At 42.6% G+C, this 26,973-nt stretch overlaps 1 protein-coding gene across 1 annotated transcript in view; it reads left to right on the forward strand.

Annotated features, from left to right (window-relative positions):
• The first annotated feature begins 964 nt into the window (after positions 1–964).
• ATP10A (ATPase phospholipid transporting 10A (putative)) overlaps positions 965–26,973 on the forward strand; it is a 116,761-nt gene continuing 90,752 nt past the window's right edge. Inside the window, exon 1 of the mRNA XM_074815015.1 lies at positions 965–1,543. Coding sequence (XP_074671116.1) covers positions 1,101–1,543 — 443 coding nt within the window. The 5' untranslated portion in view covers positions 965–1,100. The remainder of the gene's footprint in view (positions 1,544–26,973) is intronic.

Raw genomic sequence — 26,973 nt, forward strand, 5'->3', positions numbered from 1 at the left:
AGCATCTGAATACATTTACTTGCTTGTGACTTTACACTAAACCTATCGATCTGGATTATTCTCTCTTCTGTATTTCAAGTCTACCAATCTATCATGTTTTCTGTCTTCACCCACAACTGCATCTCTCTCCACAAAGTGCGGCACACAAACCTCAGAGTGAGAGGCAGGCATTTTCCATCCCTTGCTGGAAAGACCTACCACAAGGGAATAGAAAAATCCACATACAACCGAACACGTTACAGCACACCGCTGCCTGGACGTGCGCAGAGCTGGCGGCATCCATCACTTTCCATCAGAAGCCTCATTTTTGGTTGCCACCTTTGTGGTTGTCCCAAGCACCACATCCGCCACTGACTGAACTGGGGCACCAAAGAGAAGCTGGGAGTTTGGAAACGTCGTGCTCTATCACCGGCGCTAAGTGAAGAGGCGGCTACAATCGTGGCACACGGTTTCAGTCAGAAAGTGGAGTTATTTTGACATGAGCCTGCTGCTAAAAATTCCCGCCGGCCACTGCTTGGGGACCCTGGATACAGGCCGGTGCGGAGCTTTGAACACTTCGGTGGAAATTTTTTCTTTCTGCACCTAAATCTCCCCCCCACGTGTAACGGAAAGTCAAAAGCAGCTGATAAAACGTCCCTCGCGGGTCCGTAGCCCGGGGGGGGGCCGCGGGGGGAGCGGGGCGGCGGCGCGGCCCTTGGGGCAGGCAGCGCGCGGAAGCGCCGCTCCCCGTTTCCCGCCCGCCGCCCCCTCCCGCCCCGGCCCGCGCCCCCGCCATGGCGTACGGGCCGGCGGCCGCCGCAGCCCCGGGCCCTGGGCCGGCCACGGGCCCGGCCCGCCAGCGGGACGGGGCGAGGCCCGCGGGAGGAGGGCTCGGCTCGCCGCCTGCCCACGTCCCCTCCCCGGCCGAGGAGGAGGAGAAAGCGAGCGAGGTCCCGGCAGAGCGGTTAGGAGAGGGTTTGAGAGAGCCCTCCTCCCCCCCCGGAGGGGAAGAGGAAAGGAGAGCCGTGGCGGGCGGCGGAGGATGATAACTTAGGGCCGTGCCTGGCGGTGGGAGCTGCCCGCGCTGCCCGGGCGAGGGCGGCTTTGGGAGGGCGGCAGCGATGTCCCAGGGCACGGCAGGGGGAGAGGGAGCACCCCAGGTGCTGCCGGAGGGGAAGGAGAGGCAGAGGAAGAGGAGGCGGAGGAAGAAGAAGGAGAGTAAGACGAGGGTGGTGCGCTCCAACTTGCTGTTACCTGAGGCCGAGGTGGAGAAGTCCAGGAGGACGGTCCTGGCCAGCAACCGCCTCAAGACCACCAAGTACACAGCGCTCTCCTTCCTGCCCAAGAACCTCTTCGAGCAGTTCCACCGCCTGGCCAACGTCTACTTTGTGTTCATTGCGCTCCTCAACTTCGTGCCAGCCGTCAACGCCTTCCAGCCGGAGCTGGCCTTGGCGCCCGTGCTCTTCATCTTGGCGGTCACTGCCATCAAGGACCTGTGGGAGGATTACAGCCGCTACCGCTCCGACAAGGAGATCAACCACATGGAGTGCCTGGTGTACAGCAGGTGAGGCAGGGCGGGTGAGGGACAGGGAGCACTGTGGTGGCAGCCGGTGGTGGGGCCCCGCCGGGTGCGAGGACTTGGGTGAGCGGTGGCGTGGAAGCAGGTCGGTTGTGGAGGGCTTTCGTTTCTACTCCAAGCACAAAGAAACTTCCAGTTGCCTCTGGAGCTGGTGTCTCCCATCTCTTTACTCAGAACTACGGGAGTTCCTACAGTCCTGAACATTCAGGTGAAAGTGAATCTGCTCTGATCAGTGGGGTCCCACAGTAAATCACTGATTGATAAGTAAGCAACATTTTTCATAGGTCTGTGCATATGCTCCGGGCTTGTTAGATGTCCAAGTGAGTGTAAGCATCACAAGCAGAGTTTGATTTGCAAGCCTTTATGCAAACACTTCCCAGTGTGAGTGGTGAATTTCACCAGTGTATAGTTTCAGCATTAATTTGGTTATAGCAATATGAGACCTCACTCAAGTAATCTGCTATTAAGTCTTCACTGAGTGAAGGAAAGACAGGGGCTGGAGGCTACTGCATTTGAGTTAGGTCTGTGAGGTTTCAAGACATGCAAATTAGTGAGCCTAAATTATGTTTGCTTTTCTAAAGAATGAGACACTCTTTCCATTGAACATTTTCTTTTAAGTGAATGCTTTTTATTTGATGTTTCAAGTGTCATCATTCCCTGTGACTTTGCTACTTCCCAGTACTCTTGGATGGAGTGTTAGGTCATTTATCTCCTTCAGAATTTAACTTTTTTTTAAAATGATCTGGGCTATACATTTAGAGCACAGCTTTGGTATCCATAAATCAGACTGAAATGACTTCTGCATCAACATTTATGTACTCAGAATCCAGCTGTACAGAATTTTTATTTTGCTTTTCTCTCAGTGACAAATAGTCATCTCATAATAGCTAAGGCTAAGGTCGTCTGGAGACCGAGAGAAGAATATATTTTCCGAGAGAGCAGGTTTCTGTTTCTGATGCTTCTAAAGTCTAACAGAAATGAAACACGTGCCAAGAAGCTTACACTCTGATTCCACAGGCTGTCTGGGAGGGGTCCTCTGGGCTGACGTAAGCACCACGGCAGAGAGCAACTCTCCTATTGCAAGAAAGGCATGTGGAAAAAAAATAAAAAAAATGCTAAAAAGAACTCAGAATAGGCTGCGTTTTCAACATCAGCAGACTCAGCTTGGTATTTCACAAACTCATATCGCACAAGAAATCTCACCCTGGGATATTCCCCCACCAGTAGATATGCATGCATGGGAACACAAGTAAAATGGCCTTATTTCTGTAAACTAAACCAAAAATAACCTAGCCAAATCACACACGTAGGCATCGCTAACCTAAGGCTGTGCCTAGCACCTTGCTTGCCTATAGCTGTCCTTAATTCTGAACACATATGGCATTGAGGGAGATGTCAGGAGGGCTAATAAGGGACTATTTTTGCAGTAAAGTAAAATAGTGATAATGAGGATGGTTTAATCTAGCCTTTACCGAACAAAATCAGTTTAGAAATAAGTTCTCGTGTCTCCTAGGTTGAAAAGAAAGAAGTAAGCTGTTCAAAATATTAACAAATACTGGTACTGGGATATTAATTCTGGAATGTTTCTCCCCCCTGCAATTTTCCATATGCTTCTCTGCTGCCAAAAATTATACATGACTATGAGAAAAGGTGTACCTTTGTGCTCTTTTGGGAGTCCCAGCTAAGTGCATTGTCCTTTGTAATGCTTGTGCCGTTCCAGAGTAAAAGTCAGAATTGTTCCTTTTACTGCAGAGTTTAGGTTACTGTTGAGTGACACACACGCAGATTAATTTGGGAGTACTTTGCATTTGCATCAAAGGCACGTGTCAGCCTAATCCCTGCAGGGCAGTGACTGTGGAAGTTTAGGACCTCTGTCACCTATTCAGGCAGAGCTTTCTGGCTGGGAGCAGAGCTGAACGATGCCTAGTCCCTGGTAGCAGCTCACCTATTTCCACCTTCCAGCAGTCCCTAGGAAAAGCTTCCCTCCCACAATTAAAAAAATAAAAACAAAACAGGAGGTTAAAATAATTTGCTTATGTTTTTAATGTGCCTACTTCTTCTTTTTTAGCCTTTTTTAAACTTCACCAAGTCACCTTTTTGAACATCCTCCAGCCCCAGTGAGCGAGATGGGACTAGAAACTTGCTATTTTTGGAGATTAAAACTAAGATTCTCACTAACTCGAGTGACGGAACCAAGATTGAGAGATTTGTATCAAGGTCATGAAAGTTGCTGGGTGTGAGTTTAGAAAAGCTGTTTTCTCAGAAAGGTGTCATGGAGGGAGAAACGCAAGCGATTGGACATAACTTTTACTTTGTTTCCTTAGTCTCTTTGGTTCTGGAAAATTTGTTGAAGTATATAAATGTCACTTTAGGAAGTGATAAACAACAGCTTTTCTCCCCACATCCGGTTTATGCTGATCACTTTATCAGTTTTACCACCTCTGGACCAAGCCAGACTCTCTCTCTCTCTCTCTCTCTCTCCCTCCCTCCCCTGCTCTGCCACTTCCTTGTGGTGCGGTGGAGGCAGACTTTGATGCAAATGCTGTCCTTGATAAGAGATGCTTCTGTAGGTAGGGCAGGTTAATGAACATTGCTGCAGTTGTGTGCTCCCCTACAGCTGCCAGAGAGCAGCAACTCTTCTCTGGCTGGTCAGTACTTTGCAGCTCTGAAAGAGGCCTTCTGCGAGATGTGTATCCAAGCGCCAGGGTGGTCCTCTGCGCCATGATGGGCTCCCTCCCTTTCCTGACAGCCTCCCACAGAGCTTCAAGAGAGCCACCTCAAACATCGACCACAGTGTTAAAACACAGACTACAACAAATGACAGTGAATTATAATAGTCAGCAACTTGAGATGGGGACTTTGCTTCACAGTAGCAGAGAAAAGCCCTCTATCTCATGTTATGTACTGTTTAGTGTCCAAGTAAACATTCAAATGGGATCCTGTGTGTTCTGTCATATATCCCCCATGTGCTGCTTTCCTGGCTGCTGAAGTACCCATCCCCTGTTAGACATGAGCAGCAATTAATGATACAAGATCTACATGACAGAGAGAAAGCAGGGGTAGGCACAGCCTACTGCTGCTCAGGCCAGCTCATCAGGAGGAGGTTCAACAGCATGCAAGCAGTGTCTACTGTGAGGTCCTCTGGAACAGCCTACACAGGCTGATCATGTCAGTAATTTGATCTGGGGGAAAATACTGTTCTCCTGCTACACTGACTGCCTGACAGCTGGTGTGCAGACTAGGCCTTCTTCCTCCCTCCTGCCCAGTGGTGTGGACTCAGATGACCCATTCTCATACAGCCACCGCTGAATCAATGACTCAGTGGCTCATAGTTGGCAACACCTTTCAGACGATAGAACAGCAAAGAATGATGCAACCTAAAGTAAAAAGCTGAAGAGAGATGCAGCTTGTTTTCGCAGAAAGACAGCTTTCATGTAGAAATTCTGAATGTTTTGGAGAGTCCCTCAAAAGATACTGCTTTCTAGAGTCAGATGGTGGAAAGAGAAGAGACCTGATTCTTTGAATAAATTGAAGGAAGCTGTTGAGTTTGAATTGGCAGCATGTGTTGAGGAATGAAACCCGCTGGCAAATTGCAGACTTGTGTTGCTCTGTGATGGAGTTTGCAGGTCAGCCTGTAAGAGCAGTCAGGGTCTTGACAGGCAAAGAGGGAAGGTTTCTTAGCCAAGAGAAGTTAATAGGGCCTGTCTCTGGAGGCCTGTAAGGGCACCTCTCCCGTTTGGCAATACAGAGGATGTTAGCCACTTACTTTAGGAGGACAGTTTTACAGGTCATCTAGAATTTAGATTCTGTGCAGGTGATTGAGTTAGGAATGCTGGATCACAGCCAAAACTCTTTCTTAGTTGGTTTAAATGTAGGGAAGTTACAAAGGCATTAGAGCCCAGCCTGCAGAAGATTGTTTTGTGTGCATAACCTTTGCAAACCTGTGATCATCTTCATTTCCTCTCTTTGTTCCTCTTCCTTGTTTCCATCAGCCAGGAATGGAGGTTGAAGACTGGAGATTACAAATTCACAATCTTAATGGTGAAATCTTGTTTGGCTGGTTACTTTTCTGCATTATTATCTTGGACTTGGAGGATGGGAAAGTGATTTTTTTCTTTGCAGTTACCGTCCTCGAGTGCTCACCAGATCTGGCTGGAGTTGTGGATCACACATGTAAATGTTTGCTCCAAATAATTCCAGGATGCACACATTGCTGCCACTGTTAAATGTTTGATAGAACTAAATTTGTCAGTGGAACAGAAGTGTTAAAACTCCTCTAAGCAGGGGCTTTGTTTTCTGTGTGCTGTTACCATGTAAATATATACCATACTTTGTATGTAAGTAGAAGATGAATAGTGATAACTACAATCACAACAAATAATGGCACTCATCCAACAGGGAATTACATTTTGTTACTGACTCAGTGCTGTGTTGGTGAAATAATCTCTTCTAACTTTTTCTAGGAGCCTTATGTTCAAAACCAAAGGTCTTTGCTTTTTAAATGTACTCTCCGATGTGTCTATTGAAGAGTATTGCTAAAGAGTGTAATGGTCTCTGCATACTGATAAGAGACTGATAACTTCTGCTTCTGTCAACCTGTGCCTTAAAAAATCCATGACAAATTGGAATTTACGGCTGGATATTTGTCTCCCCTGAAGTGTGGAAAATGTTTAATGGGGCACTTAGGCCGCTATCAAAGCAGGCTGTTTTACATTAAATGTTAATTTCTTTCTGCAAAACTCAAGAGGAGGAGAGAAGAGAGTTTGATGTGGGCAATGTGTTTCATAGAGTTTCCAAAATACGCTCCCTTCTTCCTCCCTTCTGTTAACCTGCCAGTGAAACCAATTTCAGCCCTGGAGAAAAAAGACACATCAGTGTTACCAAATCCTCACAAGGGCACAGCAGATCCTGCTCATGGCCTCTAAAATAGCCACATGATGACCCTCCGTGCAACCACTTCTTAGGTGCCTTATTTTGCTGGCAACACCAGTCTCTGGGGAGTTGGGTTGTGATTATCTCCCACTACTACCCAAATAGACCAGAGTAGCTTCTTGTCCCAAAATGTGCTGGCAGGTTGAGATATTTCTCACCAGATGAAATAAGCCTGTCTCAGTCCCTTCCAGAACACAAATGTCACTAAATGTGATTCAAAAGGAAACTACCTGGGATTACTCAGTTTCCTCTGTGAGTGAGCTTGGTGCACAGAAAGCTGAAAGCAGAAAGTAGTGGTCTGAATCTGTTGGTGAAGTCAGTGTTCCCTCCTTGAGTTTCAGAGGGGTGCGGCTCTGTTCATCTTGCTGTGTCTTTGTCCTTCACTTCAGTTTGGGCTTGGCTGGAAGTGAGTAAACTCACTGGGAGATGTAATAGAGGCTTTTCTGTTAGACTGATAGGGAGCAACTTCATTCTGCGGTAGGGTTTATCCTAGTAGCAAGGGCTGTCTGTGCTAATCTTCTGAGATTTAGCCAGCTGCATTGCGCAGGAGAACCTATCTGTCTGTCCAACTATATGTATGCAGGTTTATTTGCTATTCAGTGTAGGGCAAATTTTCTAAGTGCCTGAGCTTCACTACCAGAAAAGAAAAATGCTTGCCTCTTTTTACTAAGCTCTTTCATTTGTATAGGATGTCATGAAAGCAGTTGTAGGCTGTTTCACATGCCTCTGGCTAACTGCCAAAGAAGATGCTGTTAATCTCCACTGAAAGACCTAGTGATGTCCCCAGATTAATTTTTGCAGATATGTGCTGCACTCTGCAGAGACACCATAGCTTGTGCTAAGCAGACCACAACCCAGAAGTAGAGGTGGACACCTTGTGCACAGATCTGCTTGCTCTCGTGTGTCAGTATTATCTTGAGGTCATGATTATTGCTAGAGGTGGCCGAAAGAATAACAGATGTACTTGGTTCTGTCAGAGTATAGTTGCAAAGAAGCTATACAAGAGGAAAGAATTGCGTGTATTGTTCAACTCTGCCTGATACAGTGATTCCAGATTCTACCTTCCACGTGTCATCTAGTCAGCAGAACTGAAAACCAGAATTGAAAACCCTGACAGCCATGCTATAGATCAGCATTTTATGGAACTGCTTATTAGCTATCATGGCATAACTTAGCCAGGGCATTCCTCCCGCTAGCAGACCGGTGGTCCAAAAGTACTTATTAGAGTAGTGCTCTCTAGCTCTGCTTGGGAGGCCTTAATTTTACTATGGGAGTGTTGGAGGACTCCAGGGAATGAAGGAGACTTAAATGGATTCTTGTGGTTTTCCTTCCTCCTTCTGACTAATGTTGGCTGATAAGGAAGATGAAAATAGAGAAAGGAGGAGGGGTCGCTGCCACTGGGCAGGACTTACTCAGACGCCTCATCCAGGCTTACACAACCCTTACGGATGGACAGGCTGCCTACCTTGACACAGCAGCAGCAGAAGTCCGAGTGCCAGATCTCCCCTTGCTGTGTAATCCAGCATGCTCCCCATTTGCAGGGTAGTCATTCTGCCCAAGAGCAGTCTTAAGAGGTGCCTCTCCACTCCCCCTGCAACACCAAGCCTTTTGGGTATGTGGTGCTTTTGTGTATATACACAGTAAGGGCAATGCAGCTGGCAAGCCAAATGGATGGCTTCAGGGTTATGCCCAATTTGCAGGATTTACGCTGTGTGGGCTTGGTTTTAGCAACCACATGTATTGCGAGCAATTAAGTTCATGAAAAGCAGAACAATTTGTTTCACTTCACATAGCTGCGGATGCAAACCAGTTTCCACAGCTTACCTTCAGCCTCAGTGTTTTCATTTGGGAGTTGGCGCTAATGCAGCTGTGTTAGTGGCCAGTCATGTTTGTAGCCAGAAGAGATCCGCAGCAGAAACACGATCTGAACCCTGCTGCTACCCTGCGGCGATACACTCTGCCTCACCTTGTCTCACCAGGATGTGGAAGCAAAACAGTGGGAGTCACCATGGACTGGGCCAGGGAGAGTGCATTTCAGTGAATAGCATAATCGTAAAGTGAGGAGCTGACTTGATGCTAAAAGCCAGGACACTGACCTCGTACTGATAAGTTTGGGTAGGTATGGGCAGCAGCTTCCTCTGATGTATGTCAAGCACAAAAGTTGACCCACATCCAAAATGCAGCCACAACACTAATGTGTGAAAGATGCTAGCATATAGCTTTTCCTAGGTAGGTGCATGTGGTCGTGTGGAGGGGAGAGGAGGTGCAAAGGGCATGATGGTGACATCCTGTCCCAGGAGTTTGAGTGGCCCTAATACTGAGCTCAACTGAGGAAATGGACATATACAAATATATCTTTGCTTCTGAAAGATTTGATAAAGCAAGCCTCAGATTTAGTTTGAGAAAGATGATCTGCATTTCTGAATGAGCTGGTTTGATCTTTGCTGGGGGGGGGGGGGGGGGAGGGTTCAAACTAAATGCTTACAGTGCCTGCAAGACATGAGCTCAGAGCAACAACTTTCTCTCTTACTATTTCTAGGCTATAATGACACAGCCTGTTCATAGAGAGCTGCTAGCCACCCAGTTAATTGGGTGTTCTGTCCTGTGGACTGCTGAGGATATCTAACCCTTGTGAGCTGGCAAACTACCACCTAGTTCTTTGGTCCAACAGGAGCAATGTTTTATTCTCTTTCAAGACTGTTGCAGGTGAAGACCTCTGCCATGGTCAGCCTACATCCTTAAGGCCATGTTGGTCAAAGCACAGTCTTGAACTGGCATGGGTGGTATTTTCAGGGGCAAGGCTTGCAATTCAGGGGTGGGGAACATCTCTGCTATTTTACTACAATTTTATTCTTGTCTGATCACAGTTTCTCTAGAGTGACAAACAGGGCAGTCTCTCCAGTGCAAGTGGCCAACATTTGTATCATGCCCTGTCATTTCATAAACCCAGACTCTGCTGGAGATTTGTTATAATAGGCATGGAGGTCACTTGTTTTGTTTTTATGTTCTGGTTGCCTGGAAATACTGACCTACTTCAAGGAAGAGTTGAAATGTTTGACTGACAACTGTGCTCCAGTTCTTATATATCTGTGCTGCTATTGTATTAACACTGAGGGTGTGAACACTATTGCAGAATATTTGGTATTTCTGTAGTTTCGATGCAGGTTTTAGTTTTGACCTTTTGGAGAGAAAGTCTGTTATGAAGTGGCAGCATTTGTAACCATAGTTCTTTTACCTTTATATGTTTCTTATGCCTGCTAGGCTTTTTCTACGTTGCACAGCCATATACCTATATGCTTGTCCCTTGTCTGTTCACCTTCTTGCCTTCCAGTGACAACCTGAATATGCCTGTTTTGGCTATGTTAGCTGATTTTGTTTGTTCACTAACAAGTCATTGGGTCAAGTTGTTGTGAATCTCCCAAAATATTGAGGCCAACACACAAAGTGTTGAACAGCAGTTACCTAAATACAACCGTGAGCATGTTCAGGATCTCTTGAAATCCATATATGGAGTAAGATGCCTCAGAAGAGATGCCAGTGAACAAATTTTAGCAGGCAGATTTAGCTGCCAAACCCTTAAAGATGCAGGAAGTTCATTAAGTGCATTATTTTGGGCAAAAGTAGATTGTAAGAAATCAAATTAATCCACCTAAGTCTGATCTTGCAGTTGTAGTGCATTATTTTTATGTGGGTCTACACTTATATTTGAGGTTTCAGATGCTTTCTATATTTTCTTTTTCTCCCTTTTTAGAATTCCCATGTTCTCATTGTCAGCTTCCCCTTGCTATACTTCCCTCTGCTGCATACCTGCAAAGCTCTGAAGAAAAAGCTTGATCTTACACGGTTTACCAGAATAAAGACATATATTGGTTTTATCTAACCATTTGAGAGCATTTTAATCTTCCTTCACTATCATATGTTCATATTTTATCAGAGAAGCTTGGATAGCAGTGCCTGTCCTCTGATAGACTGATTAGCAACTTAGCTCTTCTGCATATGACATTACTTGTAGCTGGCTGGCAGGAAACCCTCTCAGGTGCTAATTAGGTTCTCTCTGACCTGACAAGGGTATTTCCTGAAGGAGTTTGTCAGGTTCTTTCTGGGACGTGAGGTGAGATTTATTTCCTCTTGCTTTTAGCTAAAAGGTATGTGTCCAGTCTGACCAAGTCATCTATACTTGTGCCACAGTCAGTGGAGAGCACTGAACAGTTTAGGGGGAGAGGGGGAAATCCTTCCAGTTGAGACACACTGGGTTAATTTGAATCAGGAGGTCCTTACCTATGTCCAGTGATAATACAGGTGAAGCTGAACTAGATGACTTGCTTATACAGCTAAGTTCAGGTAAGATGAATCCCATTAGTAAACTCAGGATAGATTTTAATTCCTGTTAATGCTCCATATGATTTTTGGACTGTAGAAGAGTAGCCCGTCCTGCTCATTATATTTAATGATTTATTTAAGAACTATGCTTTGAGCATCACAGATGCAAGTATGTTCATCTGTCAAGTGAAGGGGATAACCCAGTATCCACTGATTCATCTCCTGCCACATCCTGGCTTCAGGATTAGCCATTAACATTGTTCACACTTGCGAAATGTATTTATATAATTTATCTCAGTGCTGAGAAACAATGTAAGAGATGAGTTGTTATCAATAAATTATTTTCCTCTTTGAATAACTGATTACATTTGTACTTCTGTGGAGTTTTTCAGGCTGCCCACATAATGTGAAAGAATCTTGGTATTTTGGGATGTTACTTGCTCTTTAACCTCAGATGCAGCTTTTAGGGAGAGGTGTTGAAACATAAGGGAGGAGGTTCCTAATTCTGCTTTCTTCTGTTTGCCCAGTCAACTAAAACCACTTTACAAGCCATGTCTCTTAAAATGCAGAGGGCAGTTGTGTGTTTGACACAATCATGGCTGTTTTAAGAGTGAAAGTGGAGCTTCACTGTCAGGCATCTCACAGATATCACATATGGTTATTGGGTTTATGTTTTATGTCCAGTGGTATCAGATGTTAAAACCTGCAAGCGATACTGCTAGGTGATCAGGAATCGAATCAGAGGGATCAATGGTGAAATTATTCTGCTAAATTTGAGTATCACTGATTTATCCTTGACTGCCAGTTTCTGTGCTGGAATTTTAGTGCCTGTGCATATGGCAACACAGGCACATGCAGACATATCATGTAGCCATGTGAGGTGCAAGACCATAAAATGTCATGCCACTGTTTGCTATTTGAAAGTCCTAATTTCTGGTTCATCTGATTACAGCATTTGACACTCTGCTCTTCCTGATTTTTCAGGCTTAAATATACTGTCTCCTGTCAGGTTTTCCTTACATGTCGCTCATTTATTTTCAGTGCGGTTCCCCGTGTCCATCTGCTTTTTGTGATGGGGTCATGGCTGTGTGTGTGAGCTCCTATTTCTGTCAGATCCTGTGGGAGCTTTCCAAAATGCAAGTTCAACAGAAGAGCTGTACCACAGCTGAGCCAACTATCAGTCTAGTAGTGCTGATGTTTAATCTCACAGAATCATAGAATATCATGTTGGAAGGGACCTCAGGGATCATCTGGTCCAATCCTTCTTGGCAAAAGCACGATCTAGACAAGATGGTCCAGCACCCTGTCCAGCTGAATCTTGAAAGCATCCAACATTGAGGAAGAAGTGTCCAACGTTGGGGAATAATTGCCGCATCCATTTTCCAAGAGACCAGTTTAAAGTCCATAATAGCACTTGTCGTGGACTGAACAATCCATGATACCCCTTCAATTTGAGGAATACCACAGTGGACTCCATTTTTAAAGTCCTACGATGTTATATAATAAACTTGACTTATTAGCAGTGAAATAGCTTTTCTGCCTGGAGTGGGACATCTGCCAGCTCATGCCAGAAAAATGTGTGTAAGACCCATCTGCCAAAGAATATTGCAGCATAGGATCCTCAGCCTGACAGTGTATCGCTGTATGTAGAGCTAACAAAGCTAGCACTGAAACGTAGTCTAGGATGAGAAGTCCACAACCAGTGGCTTTTGTGTATTTGCCAAGTGTTTGGTTGTTGATGTGGTTTTTATTTTGTTTGGGGTTTTTCTGTGTTTGGTTTTTCTTTCAGTTAATAAGTCAGGTAGAAATTATCAGTTATTACCCTGGTTTCAAAACTGTTAAAAAATCAGTCTGATCTTTACGAATCTCACTAAAGATAAAACTCATGAGAAAACTTAAGTCCAAAACATTTATTCCTTTTTCAAACGGAAGTACTGAAGAAGAATCTAGCATGATAAAGACAGAAATAGTGTCTTTGAAGCACATACTCTCCCTTTGAAAGCCTTTATTCAGCATTTTAGTGTAAGATTTTTCTAAAATTCCCCATGGTTATTCTAAATTCAATCCTCCTTGGAATGCGGGGAGCAGAAGAGAAGGAGGAGAGTTCCCGAGTCTATTTGCAATGGCATTTGCTTTGGCTTGGAGGATTTTTATAATGCTAATTTGGCCCTTGCGTATTAATTCATGTTCTTCCTCTGCTGCTCCTAAATTGGAAACTTCCCATTTTACATCTGGCAACCTTGTCCTCAGTTGTTTAACCTTTATGCTTTATCACTAGAAATAGCTGTTTAGTGCAATGAATCCAGCCTCTTAGTTGTAATAACATTCCCTTCAGCTGTCCTGTCTGACAGCTTCTAGAAAGGTTTTCATGTTTGTTTTTTCTATTTCGTTTTTTAACCACTATCCCCATTTACAGAAAGCATGCCTGAGTTAATGGTGCTGCACCCTAACAAAAACTTTTAAGCAAGAAAAAAACAATACATGTTCTTTACCACTGGAAGAAAGTTTAGAAACACAACATCTACAGAAGTGGTTAAGACCATTGCCTCAGCTAGTTGAGCAGTATTCAAACTAGATGCAGACCCGATTGCTGATCGTTTGGGAGCAGAGTTCTTACTTTTCCAGTTATTGAATATACATCCAGATGTCCAACACTTCTGTGGGATGTTTCCTCAACCATGTCTCTTTTCTGGCCTGCTTTTGTAACTCAGTAGTTCCAGTTAGAGTCCACAGCAGCTTGTTCCACAGAGGTCATACACAATATGAAAATATCATCTGCAAAGGAAGGATCCCCAGTCAGTGTTCCATGTAACTTTTATTACTGTGCTACACATCTGTAGATAGCTAGTAGGAGCTCTAAGGTGGTAATGCAGTACACAGTGAGAAACTATGTGCCGTGTATATAGGAAGCTTAGTCTGTTCATCTTTTTGCTCAAGTATAACTCAAGTAAGAGGCAAAGCTCAGAAAAAGAGTTGTTTTGTTTTGGTTTTTTTTTTAAAGTGTGACTTCCTACACAGTTGGTTACATAAATGCCAGTCCTTAAAACTCTCAGCTGTAAAAAGTGTGTTTATATGACACATGTTCAGCATGAAGTAGGGCGCTCCCAGCTGGTGTTTCTAAACACCTTCAGAGTGCCATGCAGAGGTGCTTGCTGCTCTGGAAGCAATATGGCCCGTTGCTGCTGTGCTGTCTCTTAGCAGGGCTTGTCTGCTCAAACATGGCCAAGTCCACATCACTAACAGTTTTCTGTTTGTGGATGGGTCACAGCTGGTGGGAGTTAGGGACCCTATACCCTGCTCTAATTTATTGTCCTTAGACTGAAAAAAGCCAGTAAGAATGTTCAGTAAAAGCAGATGCAAATTGCACGAGTACGCTTAATTTGGGGGGGGTTATTTCAGTTTAACTGTGACCAAATGGATGGTAGACCATGATTCTCATTACTAGCAGTCAATGCAGCAGTGTTTCCTGAGCAACTCTGGATGAGGAAGTAAACTGGAAAAAACAGAACCCTGTCAAAACACTTTTTTTTTAAGAGACATGTATACAATAGGTGTGATTTACCACATCAGCACAGATCAATTTACCAGAAGACTTATGATTCAGGGTTGAAAAGCAAATTAAACAAGCTGGATATAGGCTTAAGATATTCAAGTGAAGCATATGTAAACAATGCTACTGCAAGTTGTTATCCTTCTACCGTATTTCTACCATCTGAATCCATTTTTACTGAGAACTTAAGTGAAAAAGCTGCTTTTGAATTCTTAGGAAGGGAGCCCATTCTTAGTTTTCTGAAGCTTCAAAAAAAGTAACCTGTCTGTGCCACAGCAGCATAGGCAACTCATATTCCAGAGGAATGTTTACCATGCTTGAAGTCAGAAGGAGAACTCTTTGAGCCATGAGTTTTCCCCTGGCTTTCTAAAATAAGACCCTTTTTGCAAGTCAGACCTTCCTTTGGTCAATCTGACGCCCTCTGTATGGTGTATGGGATCACCTCCCATGGCTTAAACTTCCCTGGCTTTCATACTTCACGTCTATCTGCATCTGTCCTTGTTGTAAGGACAATCCCTGGTGATTCGTGTAGGTAACTCAAAGGCTTATTTATGCTGCTCAGGAAGGAGGTCTGTGTTGGCACTGTGGCAGGCTGGTGCGTCGGCATGGGCAGAGCCCAATGCAGCATTACTCAGATTAACGTCTCAGAGCTGCTCAGCAAGGCTTGTTAGCTAGTCTGCGTGAGGTACTTAATGCTTCGTTACGGTCATACTGGTTCAAGAGGAAAGCTAGCTGTACAGCAGTTAGTTCAAACGTCTCCAACTTGAGTTTCAATATTATTTTGCACCTCAGAGGACTCTCTGAGGCTGGTTTACATACACATTCTAATCAAGAAGAAATACTGAGGTTAAAATGTTTACAGCTGTAGATAGCACCATCAAATGTTCAGTCCTGGGAAAGTTAAAAAGATGATTGTGACCTTAATAAATCTTAAAATGTGTACAAGTGGCGTCATGGCTGTTTCTCTGTAAGGAAACGGGGCATTTTGTAAACATCAGTCGGTTTGCTTTACAACAGCATGAGTACAGGAGAAAATGGCCAGGGTGACAGTTTTGCTGTGTTGTCAAGAGAAAGTGTGACTTCACACTTGGCAAGTTAGCAGTTCGTATGCTGGGACAGCTGTCTATTTTGCATAGCTGTACTATTTCTCAAGAAACCCCTGAATAATAGACAGCAAAAAGCCACTGAATGGGTAGCCATTACAAAAGCAGAGGTAGTTTTTTTCCGCAGGCCTCTGAAGAGTCCAGAAACTGATGGCCAAAATAACCACAGTGTTTTCATGGTACTGAAAGCAGGCAACGCACAATAGCCAAGAAAATGGAAAACCACTCGTTTCACCATGACCTGGGATTACGCTTTGGCCAGCTCAAACTTTTGGTCCTTGGTTTCATATTTTCAGGAGAGGTGCTTTACTTCTGAAGTTGGACTTTGAACTCTTCTGGCACAGAGAGGGCTGGTGGTTGACAAAGAGATCAGGCTGCAAAGGTGGTACAAGTAGTCCTTAGTTCAGCCTGCTAGGAGAGGGAAGAACAGAGCCAGACTTCATGCATCAGTAGCACTGGCTCTGTCTCCTGTTTCAAGTTATTAAAATAACACTTCACTGGTTTTTTAAAAGGTGTTTTCCTAAATGCTCTCGAATGCCCATAACACTTTTAGATGCTGGGAAGTAAATATTTTTCTTCTACTAGTGTGTTTTGGTTTTTTTTCCCACTCAGCAAGCACTGGTATTTGGGGGGGTTTGTGTTTTGTTTTGGTTATTCTCCTACAATGTTTAGGATGAAGTAGAAATTAACTTTGCTACCAACACCTTCCAGATATACACACAGAAAATACTTGAACTTGCCAAAACAAGTTATTTTTTGCATCAGCATTCTTGAGTTTGTTTTCTGCTTGCATGGTTTCAGAAAAAGAGTGCTTCTTACCAGCTGCTGTGGACAAAACATTGTGTCTGCAAGATCAACAAACTGATGGCTTTTTGGTTAGCACTGTAGAGGGCAGCTATGGGAGAGACAGTTGGAGAAAAATAGGCAAAAATTGACTATTAGAAGGCCGCTTAGGATAAGACCAATGTTAAGATAAATTAAAAAATAAGGCAAAAGACAAATGTGGTTCTGACCTCTAACGTCAGAAAAATGAACTGTTAGTGCTTATAACTGGGCCTTGAAAGGAGCCCTGGGAGTAGACTAGGGCTCTGTGATGGTTTTGATTTACATCCAGCCCTTGATTTCTTTTTTTGATGGACAGTTTTCTATATCATGACAGACTGATTTTGCTGCACAAGCACATGAACTCTCCCTGCAGCAAGATGGGAACATCACCTGTAAGAAAAGGTCCCAAGTCAAGCTATATCCTCCCCAAGTCAGGTCTTTAAGGGTGTCAGTGAATGAAGATGTGTTTACCGTATCCTTCTCATTCATCTGGATCACTGGAGGGAACTCTAGCATGTTCCCTCCTCCTCCCTTTTTACTTTTCTTGTTTGGGCCAGTGTCTTGTTGAATTGCTGAAAGGCCTTCAAGCATTTTGGGAGAGAGGATGGTGTTGAACTTTAAACACACTTATGGGGAGTTGACACATCTCTGCTAGGGTCTTCAACGGGATCTTGAGCAAGTTGCATAACCCCATCTATGCATCAGAGTTGTAGTCTACAAAATGGGAACAGCATGATTTATCTCACAGGGTTTTTGAGGTTTGAACTGGGACTTTTAAAAGAGATCTTTGTTGTAATTTAATTGCCTTTAAAACTAAATGGGAGTTCAGTGTCTTGATTTTCTCATTTCAAGGATTTTCAAAGCAGCTATCTTATGTGGAAAAGCTTGATTTTAATTTTTTTTTCCTTGGATTTTTGGGTTATTAGTGATCTGATTTCAAAATCTCTTTAAAGGGAGTACCAAGTAGGTTATGGGAAAACTACAGTCCCAGTTCTAAAGAAATCTGTATCTACCATCTGTAAGGACCTGTTTCGTCCCAACGCTCCTGTGGTAAATGGATTATAATTGCTCTACTTCTCCCACGATTCTCGAGGAAACTCTGAAATAAAAAAGATTTTAAAAGGGCATTGTTAAGCACCCCAGAAAAGAGGTGAGTGTTTAGTTAAGACAAATAAAACATTTGGAGGTGCCATGTGCAGAAATAACCACTTTCAGAAATGCCTCTTTATTGAAAAAATGTTACTACACAGTAACAGCTGCCAGCTGGTAAAGGTGGAAGAATGTAGAAGGAAAGGAATAATGCAGAATAAAAATGTATGTACAGTAACAAATTATGGCCAGAAAGAGAGAATATTTCAAGTTCTCAATCATGCTCCTTAGCTACAAATAATCCTGTGAAATATTTGTTCCAAAGGTCAAATAAAAAAAGACTTCAAAGCAAAAAAGGGTAATACTGAAACAGTCTCTAGCAGGTTTATGCTGAAAATATTTCAGAAGGTGAGAAACTTTTCTCGTGCAACAGTCTCACAGGTTTTTACTGTAGGTAATGAGGAGTTCTGAAAACACCTAGGCATGAGGATCACTTATGTCATCAGACTAAAAACAGGTGTGTGCTTTTGGAAAACTTGTTTGGAGGAAATGCTGATAAGCAAGGGAAACAGTAAGCCCAATTCTCTGTTCACTTACCTTCCCTAGGACTGGACTATGCAACGATTTTAAACTCAGAGATTTAGACTGCACATTAAGAAGAAATTTTTTACTATGACGGTGGTGAGACACTGTAACAGGTTGCCCAGAGAAGCTTTGGATGCCCCATCATTGGAAGTGTTCAAGATCAGGTCGGATGGGGCTTTGAGCAACCTGATCTAATGAAAGATGTGCTTGCCCATGGCAGGGGGGTTGGACTAGATGATCTTTGAAGGTCTCTTCCAGCCTAAACTGTTCTGTAATTCTATGCAGCAGAATAAATGACTTCCACATGAATTTCTGATCAGAGGGAAGCCTGGGATTCCCAGAAGGGGTGAGAGTAAGGCATTAATTATCCTCTGTATCCACCAGTCAAACTTCTTTTAAAATGCTGAAGTTGTTTGGTGTTCTCTGAAACCATCTAGAGCAGCAAGAGATTCATCTTGCTTGGCTTCAGATATTTGGATATTGGTCATTCAGTCCCACCAAACTCTTAGACCTCCTCACTAGTCTGGGCAGAAAGATGGGTGTCTCCAGAGAGCTGTTGGTCCCATCCATTTTCTGCTGGGAAGAATCACCCACCAGAAGTGCCCTTGTCCCACTTTCCATCTGCTGTGGAGACATCTAGGCAAGTAGAGCATATGACATCCCTCACATCTGGACAGCTGAAACAAGGTGAAATGAAAACCTTTGTCTCACCAGGAGGGTGAATGTGGATGTGTATAAAGGTGATCTTAACAGGAAAGTATTTTACTTTTGTACTGATGATAGGAAAACTGAATCATACTAACAGACCCATCACCTGCTTGTTTGACTTTGTTGTAAATATCAAACTTTGTTACAGATTTTGGCCTAAACGTTATCAAGTTTTAGACCTAATTACTGCTGTTCTGTTGCTTTATAGAAGCCAGGGATGTGCTGTCTCAGAAGCAGCTCTTCTCATCGTGCTGTATATATCAATAAGCTGCTCATCAGCACCAAATCCCATGCACCATTATAGGCCCAATTTTGTCAAAACTCCTGTAATTTTGTTAGTGCACCTGCTATTTTTCTAACAATTGTCATGCTTCATTTCTTACCGGAGGGACTTTGCTTTTCCTGTCAAGTGTGATTGAAGCTAGCAAACCCAGCAGCAAGGCACAAGTCCAGACCCAGGATGTCCCCAGCCCTGCACCAGCATGGTGCCAAGGGAGCCCTCTAATGTCAACCTCGTGTTGCCGGTGAATGGAGCCTTTCGGCATGTGTACAGCTGCCGCCACTCTCGCCCAAGAAACACAGGCTTTTAAAAGCTGTGGACATATCTGAGTACACCCAAATCTACTGCCAAAAGAATAATGTTAGGTTAACCCTTTATAGTATCCTTTTAAAAAAATTAAAAATTACGTGGGAGACCTTCTTACATTTCCTGAATAGTAATCATGTTTTCTTATATGTTCATCCATAATTAATTTATAAATTTATAAATAGTCAGTGCCAAACTCTTTCTGGTGAAGACTTTGGTGATGCTACAGGAAGCATTCCCCTGTCAGATATATACGCATTTTAAATGCTTTTCCATTTTCAGTACCATTGACATCTCTGCAGAATGGTATCCTCCATAAAATAGACAAATGTCTGAAAATGTTATGTGCTTCTAAGAGTGCCCATTGCTCCTGCTGTCTTCTGTACCTCTCTAGTAATTTTGTAAACATTAGGCTAATTCAAGCAATACAAATGTTCTGCTTTATGTAGAAGGGAAAGAGATTGCTAAAGAGCTGATAGAAATACATTGTTTTGTGAATAGCTATAGAAATAGAAAATTTACATTCAGTGTGACTTTCTCTAGATTTTTCTGGTCATAGTGGCACATCTTTTTGCCTCTTTCTAAGCCTTCAGTTTTGTCCTGTTTTGCTCTTCACGGGGCGGGGGGCGGAAAGGAGGGCATATTTATAAATAGGATGGGAAAAGAAGGAGCAGTTTTATTTTTCAGAACGGAATATGCATGTTATTTACTGACCCAGAAAAATGAGCCACATGTACAAGATTTAAACTTTAAAAGTGGAGGACATCTTTCCTACCGGGCCTATAAGAAGAGCTTTGGACTACAGCAGTTCAGGTATAGGAGTGAACGCTGGGACTCAGCAGCATTGGAGTCTGTTCCCTTCCCCAGCTCTGACAGTCTGCCAATATGCTCTTGGGCATTTTCTTCTGAAATGCACCCATCAGTAGTTTTCCACCTGCATCTACAAATCCCAGGAGATGCGGGAGGCATTACGCATAGGTTCTGTGAAAGGTAAAAACAAGCTTATTGTCAGTAGGCTTAAAATGCCGGATCTGTACATCACTAGAAAAATGCTTGCACGTAAAACATAAGATAAACCTCAAAAACCTCTGCTATCACTTACGCAAAGTGAAATGGTAAATTTTCTGATGTCTAGTGTTTGGGACTGAAGCCTGCTTCAAACTGCAAAGACTAAGATACAGTCTGCTTATTTGAACATACCCAGTTCAGCTATTTTGATCATCTCAGCTGAGCTGCTGCCCCAGCACCGTTTGCGCAATTTTGGAACATTACAAGTACAACAAGTGGATAAAACCTAGTTTAGTGCACTCTACTGAAAAAAAAAATTTACGCAATCATTCTGTTATCACACTTAACTGCTGTCACCCCATTGTTTATTTCCAGACCGTGCAATGATGAGCAAAAGAGGGTTTTTGTGTTTCTTCAGGGTGAGTAGCTGTAAGTTTATTCTATAAATACAACCTGAGCAGACTTGTAGGAAGGGCTGAGGAGCATGTTTTCTTTAAGGAGGGCTGTGCAGCATGCCTCAAATAAAGAGATCCTTACTTAACAGGTAAGGATGATGAGTAAAGCCCCTTTCCTCCAAAGAGTACTTGATTGCTTTCTCTTGAGGGAAGAAAAAAGACACCAAACAAACAAACAGAAAATGGAATTGTTCCAACTATCTGTAAAAGTTTTGTTTTCACACTGTGCTTCATTCTCATTACAGCTTTTGAGGAATAACAGTGATAGTCAGACATTCCTCAGATGGGAAGTGATTAGGGTGTGAATTGCTGTAGAAAAGCACTATTTCCAGTAATAACACGGCAGGTGTTTTGAAAGAAAGCTGCTCTAACCTTTCAGATTGCAGAGGCATCCTAGTAATTCTAAGAATCACAATCGACAAATGCCTAATTTCACTATTGCTTTCCTAATTAAGAGGGGAAAAAAGGTTTGAGGAAGCTGAATTTTGAAAGACATTCTCCTACAAGGTAGCAGCTTCCTGTTTCTGATCTGTCACTAGAAATAAAAGGTCATTCACATGTAGTTTCAGGACCTCCATGCCAGAGCATAGTGTTGGTAGCATTGATGGGCACTCCAGGTACAAATACTTATGCTTTGATCAAAGCCTAAAAAATTTAAAGGCATTGCACCATGGAAAATAGATTAGAGGTAGTGATACCAAAATAATTGTCTGATAATTATGTTGTATTCACAGCACAGGATGCAACATCTTTAAAAGATTTCTGCATCATTTTGCTGTTCGATGCACAAAATCTTGTCTTAAAGATTTCATCTGAATGCAAATCCTCCACATAACTTTCGAAATCATCTGATGGTACAATGAAAAACGTTCACACCATTTTCCATCTGAACTTTGTTTAGACTTAGTTCTTATCCAGTGAATCTTGTTCTTCCCTTGCCTGATCACCTCTCTCAGAAAGCCTTTCCCTGAGAGGCTTTTAACAAATTTTGATCAGGTCACTCTTCATCCTTCTCTTTCTTAATTAAATTGACCCATGATATAGAAACCTAGTATTATCCCTGTCATTCACAGTGTACCGCAAGTTCAAGATTTGGTGAGATTTTCCTCCTACATAGTTGCACATTATCTATAGAGTTTACAAAGCAAAATTCTTCATTTAAATGTTAATCTATTCTTGGCAACCCAAATTACTGATACTGTCTGAAGAATCTAGGATCTTCTACTTGGACTAAATAGCACAAGTGCCATTATTTCTAATTGATGCAAAATTAATTCCCTCTTTTTGCATGGTAAAATTGTAAGAATCAGAAGTAGCGTATACAGAGTAAATAAAATTAATCTATGTGTCATATTTTCAGACCATAGATTACATGTTGCTTTATTACTTTAGCACAGTATTCTTTTTTTCAGTACTCGCTAAGGACTATATTTTGCCTTTAGTTTTCATGCAAGTCAGCTATTAGTACAGGGGAAAATTTGCAGTGTCAAACGTCATGCAAAATATTCTAAGCACAGTGAGAATGAAACCCATTCCCACCCATTCTAGCACAGGAGCGTAGGGGTTGGTTCAGAGCCTTTTCCTTGGCAGAAATCTGAACGCACCAGAGACCTGTTCCAACGCATACGGAAATCACTGCAAAAAACCTCGGTGACTTAAGTGAGTTTGTGATAAAGCACTGAGACTTTCCTGAAAGGAAAAAAAATGGCAAATATTTCTAATTGTAAGTAGTGTTAAAGCAGACCTCTTTGTTCTCCAAAATCACTTTTAAGGAGCTGCTAGAGACCAAAAACATGGATAATTTGATTAGTTTGATGTCTAGGATATTTTTTTTCCTGCCTACTCTTTTTAGCTGATGGGGAAAAAAAAAAAAAAAGGTATTTTATTACAAGCCTATCCCAGATTGATCACAGATAAATTTGAAGAGCTTTGATGTGGCCAGCAAAGCATACTGACTGATCTAATAACAAATACAAGTGTTCTTGGAAAAAAACCTCTCGGGTGGATACTGAAATTTCATGTTTGTTTTTCTCCCCTTTTTTGAATAATAAAAAAATGAAACCCATTTATTTTTTTTAGGAATATTTCCTCAAGCTGATTGTTCTGTTTCAGCTAAGCACACACTCTATGGCAGAAAGGATAAACAAGTACAGCTTTGTACTTGGTCCAGAACAAGAGACCCTGCGTACAAAACTCTCATCATAAAAGCCACTGAGAACTTAACTTACGTTGCTTAGCTTTTGTTGCATGTAAGGCTTACTGATACCAGGCCGATTTGCTCTTACAGTTGCCAATATTAAGAAAGAATATATAGAGATTAGAAAATTCTCATTTGTCCTAAAATTAAAGGGTAAAAGATGAAATTTCCATTCCTCTGGTTGGTGGTAGCCTTTCTTCTTTAGAGGGGGGAGCTGTGAATTACAGCAATGCCTGATGATTAGCTCCTGTGTGCTCTTTACCTGACTATATGATGGTGCATTTTCAAATTGCTGATGCTCAGCATATTGAAAATAAGGACACTTGCTTAGACACTGGCAGGACGTAGGTGTCAATGCCTTACAGAGCTCAGCGGGTACAGAAACTTGCCCGACAGTAGAAGCACAGGGCTGCATAGGATTCACTGTAGTGTCAGGATCTTCATTTTCGGAAACCGTGTTGCTGTGTGGCTGAGATGGAACTGGCTCAGGATGCCCTGTCCCTGCTTACCTGTCAAATAGCCTCCTTCATGTGTGCATCACGGTCTGCCTGCGCTGCTTGTGCAGACTACTGCTATAAGAAGGGTGCCCTACTTTACCTTTCTCTGGTCCTTAGAAATCCCATTCTTTCCAGCCTTCATTTTTCATGGACAGTTTTATACCTGCTTGGTCTTGTCCTAGGATTTCCCTCGTGGTTAAATAGCCATTCTCTTCCTGTCATGTTTGCTCCCATGGAAGCAATTGAGCCACTCTCAACTTTGTTTTGTATGCCAAGAAAACCAAGCAAAGGTAGGTGAAAAGGAACGTTTCTTTGATTTACCTTTAGATCATAAAGCTGAAAATGAAACCAAAAGCTTTTTGATGGACACAAAACAATCTTTTTTTCCTACAGTTTGATCACTGAACACTGAAAACCTTGAAGCTGTTCTTCGTTCTGGATGAAACACTTCTAAATTCTAAAATCATTAGGGAACAACAGTTTGAAACAAAAATTGTTTTAAACCGGAAAAACATCAAACTTCTGAAAATGGCTATCTGTCTGCCATCAGGAATCTTTAAGATTCACTGCTTGCTGTGGAATATCCTTCCCTTTAATTTTTCCTTCTAAATTAATCCCTGTTGCTTTTCTCCAGTAGTTTTGACACCTGTTCTCTGGGTTCTGCCCTGAGCCCAGGTGACTGCCACAGCAGGGCCTTGTGCCCTGAAAACAATTCTTCTCTCCCTGCCTTTGATACACCAGCCTTTTGGAGCCCTGGGCTTTGGAAGGGTAAGGCCTCTCTAATATTCAATTTCTAATACATTTTCAGTTGGTTTTGAAAATGCAAACTCCTGCCTTCCAGTGGTTAAGTTCCTTTTGGAGATTCTTGGTTTTAGTTTGTTCCAGTGGTTATTTTTGTTGGGGAAATAACTTACCTGAAAATGTCTGCTGTGCTTAGCTGCTGGTTCTATTGGAAACTAGAAGCCCAAGGGTGCTTTTTTCTTCTTTTGGTGTTTCTTTTTTTTAATCCCCTGAAGCTATCTAGTAGATTTCTGTCGTGTCTGACTCCAGAACTCCTAATGAAAACCAGAACAGAACAAAGTTGTTGGGACACATAAACCTAATATTAGTTTGGAAGGAGTAAATATTTATCCAGGGAGAAGGAGATGACTTATTTAAAGACTTGACCTAATTTATTATTTAGGAAAACCACCTTTCGGTATCCACCCTGCAGCCAAGAATTGTCCTTCTTTTTCCTAGGGAATATTATAGTTTAAGAAATGAACCACACAACCAAGAATATACTGGCAGGGGCCGCCTCCCAGAATGGAACTACTCATTAAACTCATTTATCCTCCTAAGAGACCATTCTAAAGGTATTGCAGTGCATTAGGGACATAGCTGGATCGCTGAAAGGTCATGGCGCTTGGAGACAGTAGCTGTAGTGGGAGGCACTCTGGTCAGGTTTGGGTTTGTACTAGCAGTTTCACAGGATGCTTGTCCATTACAGACCTTTTCACTCAGCAGTTCTGTTTAATACTTCATTTTTAAGCTACGTGCCAAGTAAACCCCCAGAAAAATAAGTCTTGGATAATGTGAAGGGGTCAGTGATGTTGGTTTTGTTTTCCTCATTTCATACTCAGTTAAGGTAAAATACTGGATGAGGCAGGGAATCATAACAGGCTATAATTTCTTATTTGAGGTTGATTTATTTTTTTAATTTTTTTTTTTTTTAATCCTGTGCAGACTAGTAACAATATGGAACATTTCATATTTGCTGATAGTGATTGAAGTGTCAGATAGTTTGTAGTCCTAGCTTAGTGGGCAGTGGACAGGCCACCACAATTATTGGCAACTGTGATGCTTTTTGATGCTTTCTCAGCCGAGAGGACTTGAACTGACTTGGATTAAAAACTGCTTTTCTCCATCAGAAATATCCTCTTTGACATAAAGCAGGGGACAGCAGTGTGGTTGCACATCCTGTTCTAGCTGCAGCTGAGCCCTGCAGATGTGGTTACCCCCAGGACCCTCTTCCACCCCTTCAGCTGCTCAGCTTAACTGCTTTTAAGGTCTCTTTCTAGCTCAGTTCAGTCAAAATGATACAGATGAACTCCAGCATGTCTAATAGTGGGATTCTTTTTTTTTTTTTTAACTGACCTGATCTAAGAAGCAGCCACAGCAGCAGTTGTGCCAGGAATTGGAGTCATCAGTCACCTATTACAGGAAGGCAGTGGTGAGCAGTCTGCGGTGAACCATTCAACTTGGCCCAGCCTTACTCAGAACAGGTAAAGCCATTGCAGTATCTTCCTAGAGCAGTGCAGGGAAAACATGAAGTACCACTGCCTCTGCTGAGCTAGTGCTTGGCATGAGCAACTGGGCTATTAAGCCTTCCCCTTCTTCAAGTGTGAATAAAATACAAGTTTCTATCAACATGTGTGGATGTTGAGGTGCCTGCACAGAACAGTAGTCCCAGTCTAGTAGTCCCAGACTAGTAGCCTGTGTATTTGCTGCCCAGATGTAAAACACCTAATGGATTTTCATTCTTTTGCTCTGTCTGTGCCCCTTTGTACCATATTAATACGCTTTCCTTCTTTCACATAACAGCTCCCAGTATTTGTAAGGTTATCACATCTCTGCAGATGATTTGAATGCACTGTATAACATAGTTATTTTTATATTTCCTCATAAAGACCTTTCCATGTTTGTGTTCTCTGAACTCTGCCCAGATTCTCATCCCTTTCATTCCACTGTTGAGGTCCCTGGCAATATTTCAAACTGCAGAGCGGTAAGAGGAGTAGAAATCCCTGCTAGATGATGGGATCATCTCTGTGTTTAGCTACAAATTGTGCTGACCTTCAACTGTTGTGTTTCGAGATAGCATTGCCATCCACACCCTCATCTGGCGTGAGTGCGACTTAGGCTTCAGTGTGTTCTCATGTCCTAATCTGTATGTCATCTAGACCTGTGACTTGACCAGAGGATATTGGAGGCCTCTTCTGCCATGGTCTACAAGCCCAGGCTTCTGTGTTGTATTTAGTAGCTCACTTTGTTTCTTCTTCATACACATAATTTCCAGAGGGTTTTCGAAAGAGGGGCTCTTCAGTGGTGCTTACAGTGATAAGAAGTCTTATACTTAAACCCGAGTATCTTGTGTCTTTCCGCAAGCACTGAATTAGGAATCTCTCTGTGAAATGAGGAGCTGTCTTAAAAACTGACTGAATACAGCCTAGTGCTAATAAAACCATCAGTTTAGTTTAATATGGCTATGCCTGTGTAATAAAGCAGATAGGAGATAACTTAACCTGAGTAGGTCCTGTACTCTGTGTATTTCACGTATCTAGTTTACCGTGGTGCATAACACTGCCTACAGATCATTAGCTTTGATGGTGACTAACAATGGAGTTAATCAAGCACTCCTCTGTGACTCTCTCTTGTTACTCCATATGCTGTCGTTTATTATTAACCTATATCAACAGCCCTTCCAGTAATTTATAAGCCATATTACACTGCTCTTTACACCTGATACTATTAAAAGTAACATTTCCAGAAAGCTTTTGTGAAATATTTTATTGATGACGGCA

The sequence above is a fragment of the Strix aluco genome, chromosome 2 (assembly GCF_031877795.1).
Source record: "Strix aluco isolate bStrAlu1 chromosome 2, bStrAlu1.hap1, whole genome shotgun sequence".
In the NCBI taxonomy this organism is placed as follows: domain Eukaryota; kingdom Metazoa; phylum Chordata; class Aves; order Strigiformes; family Strigidae; genus Strix; species Strix aluco.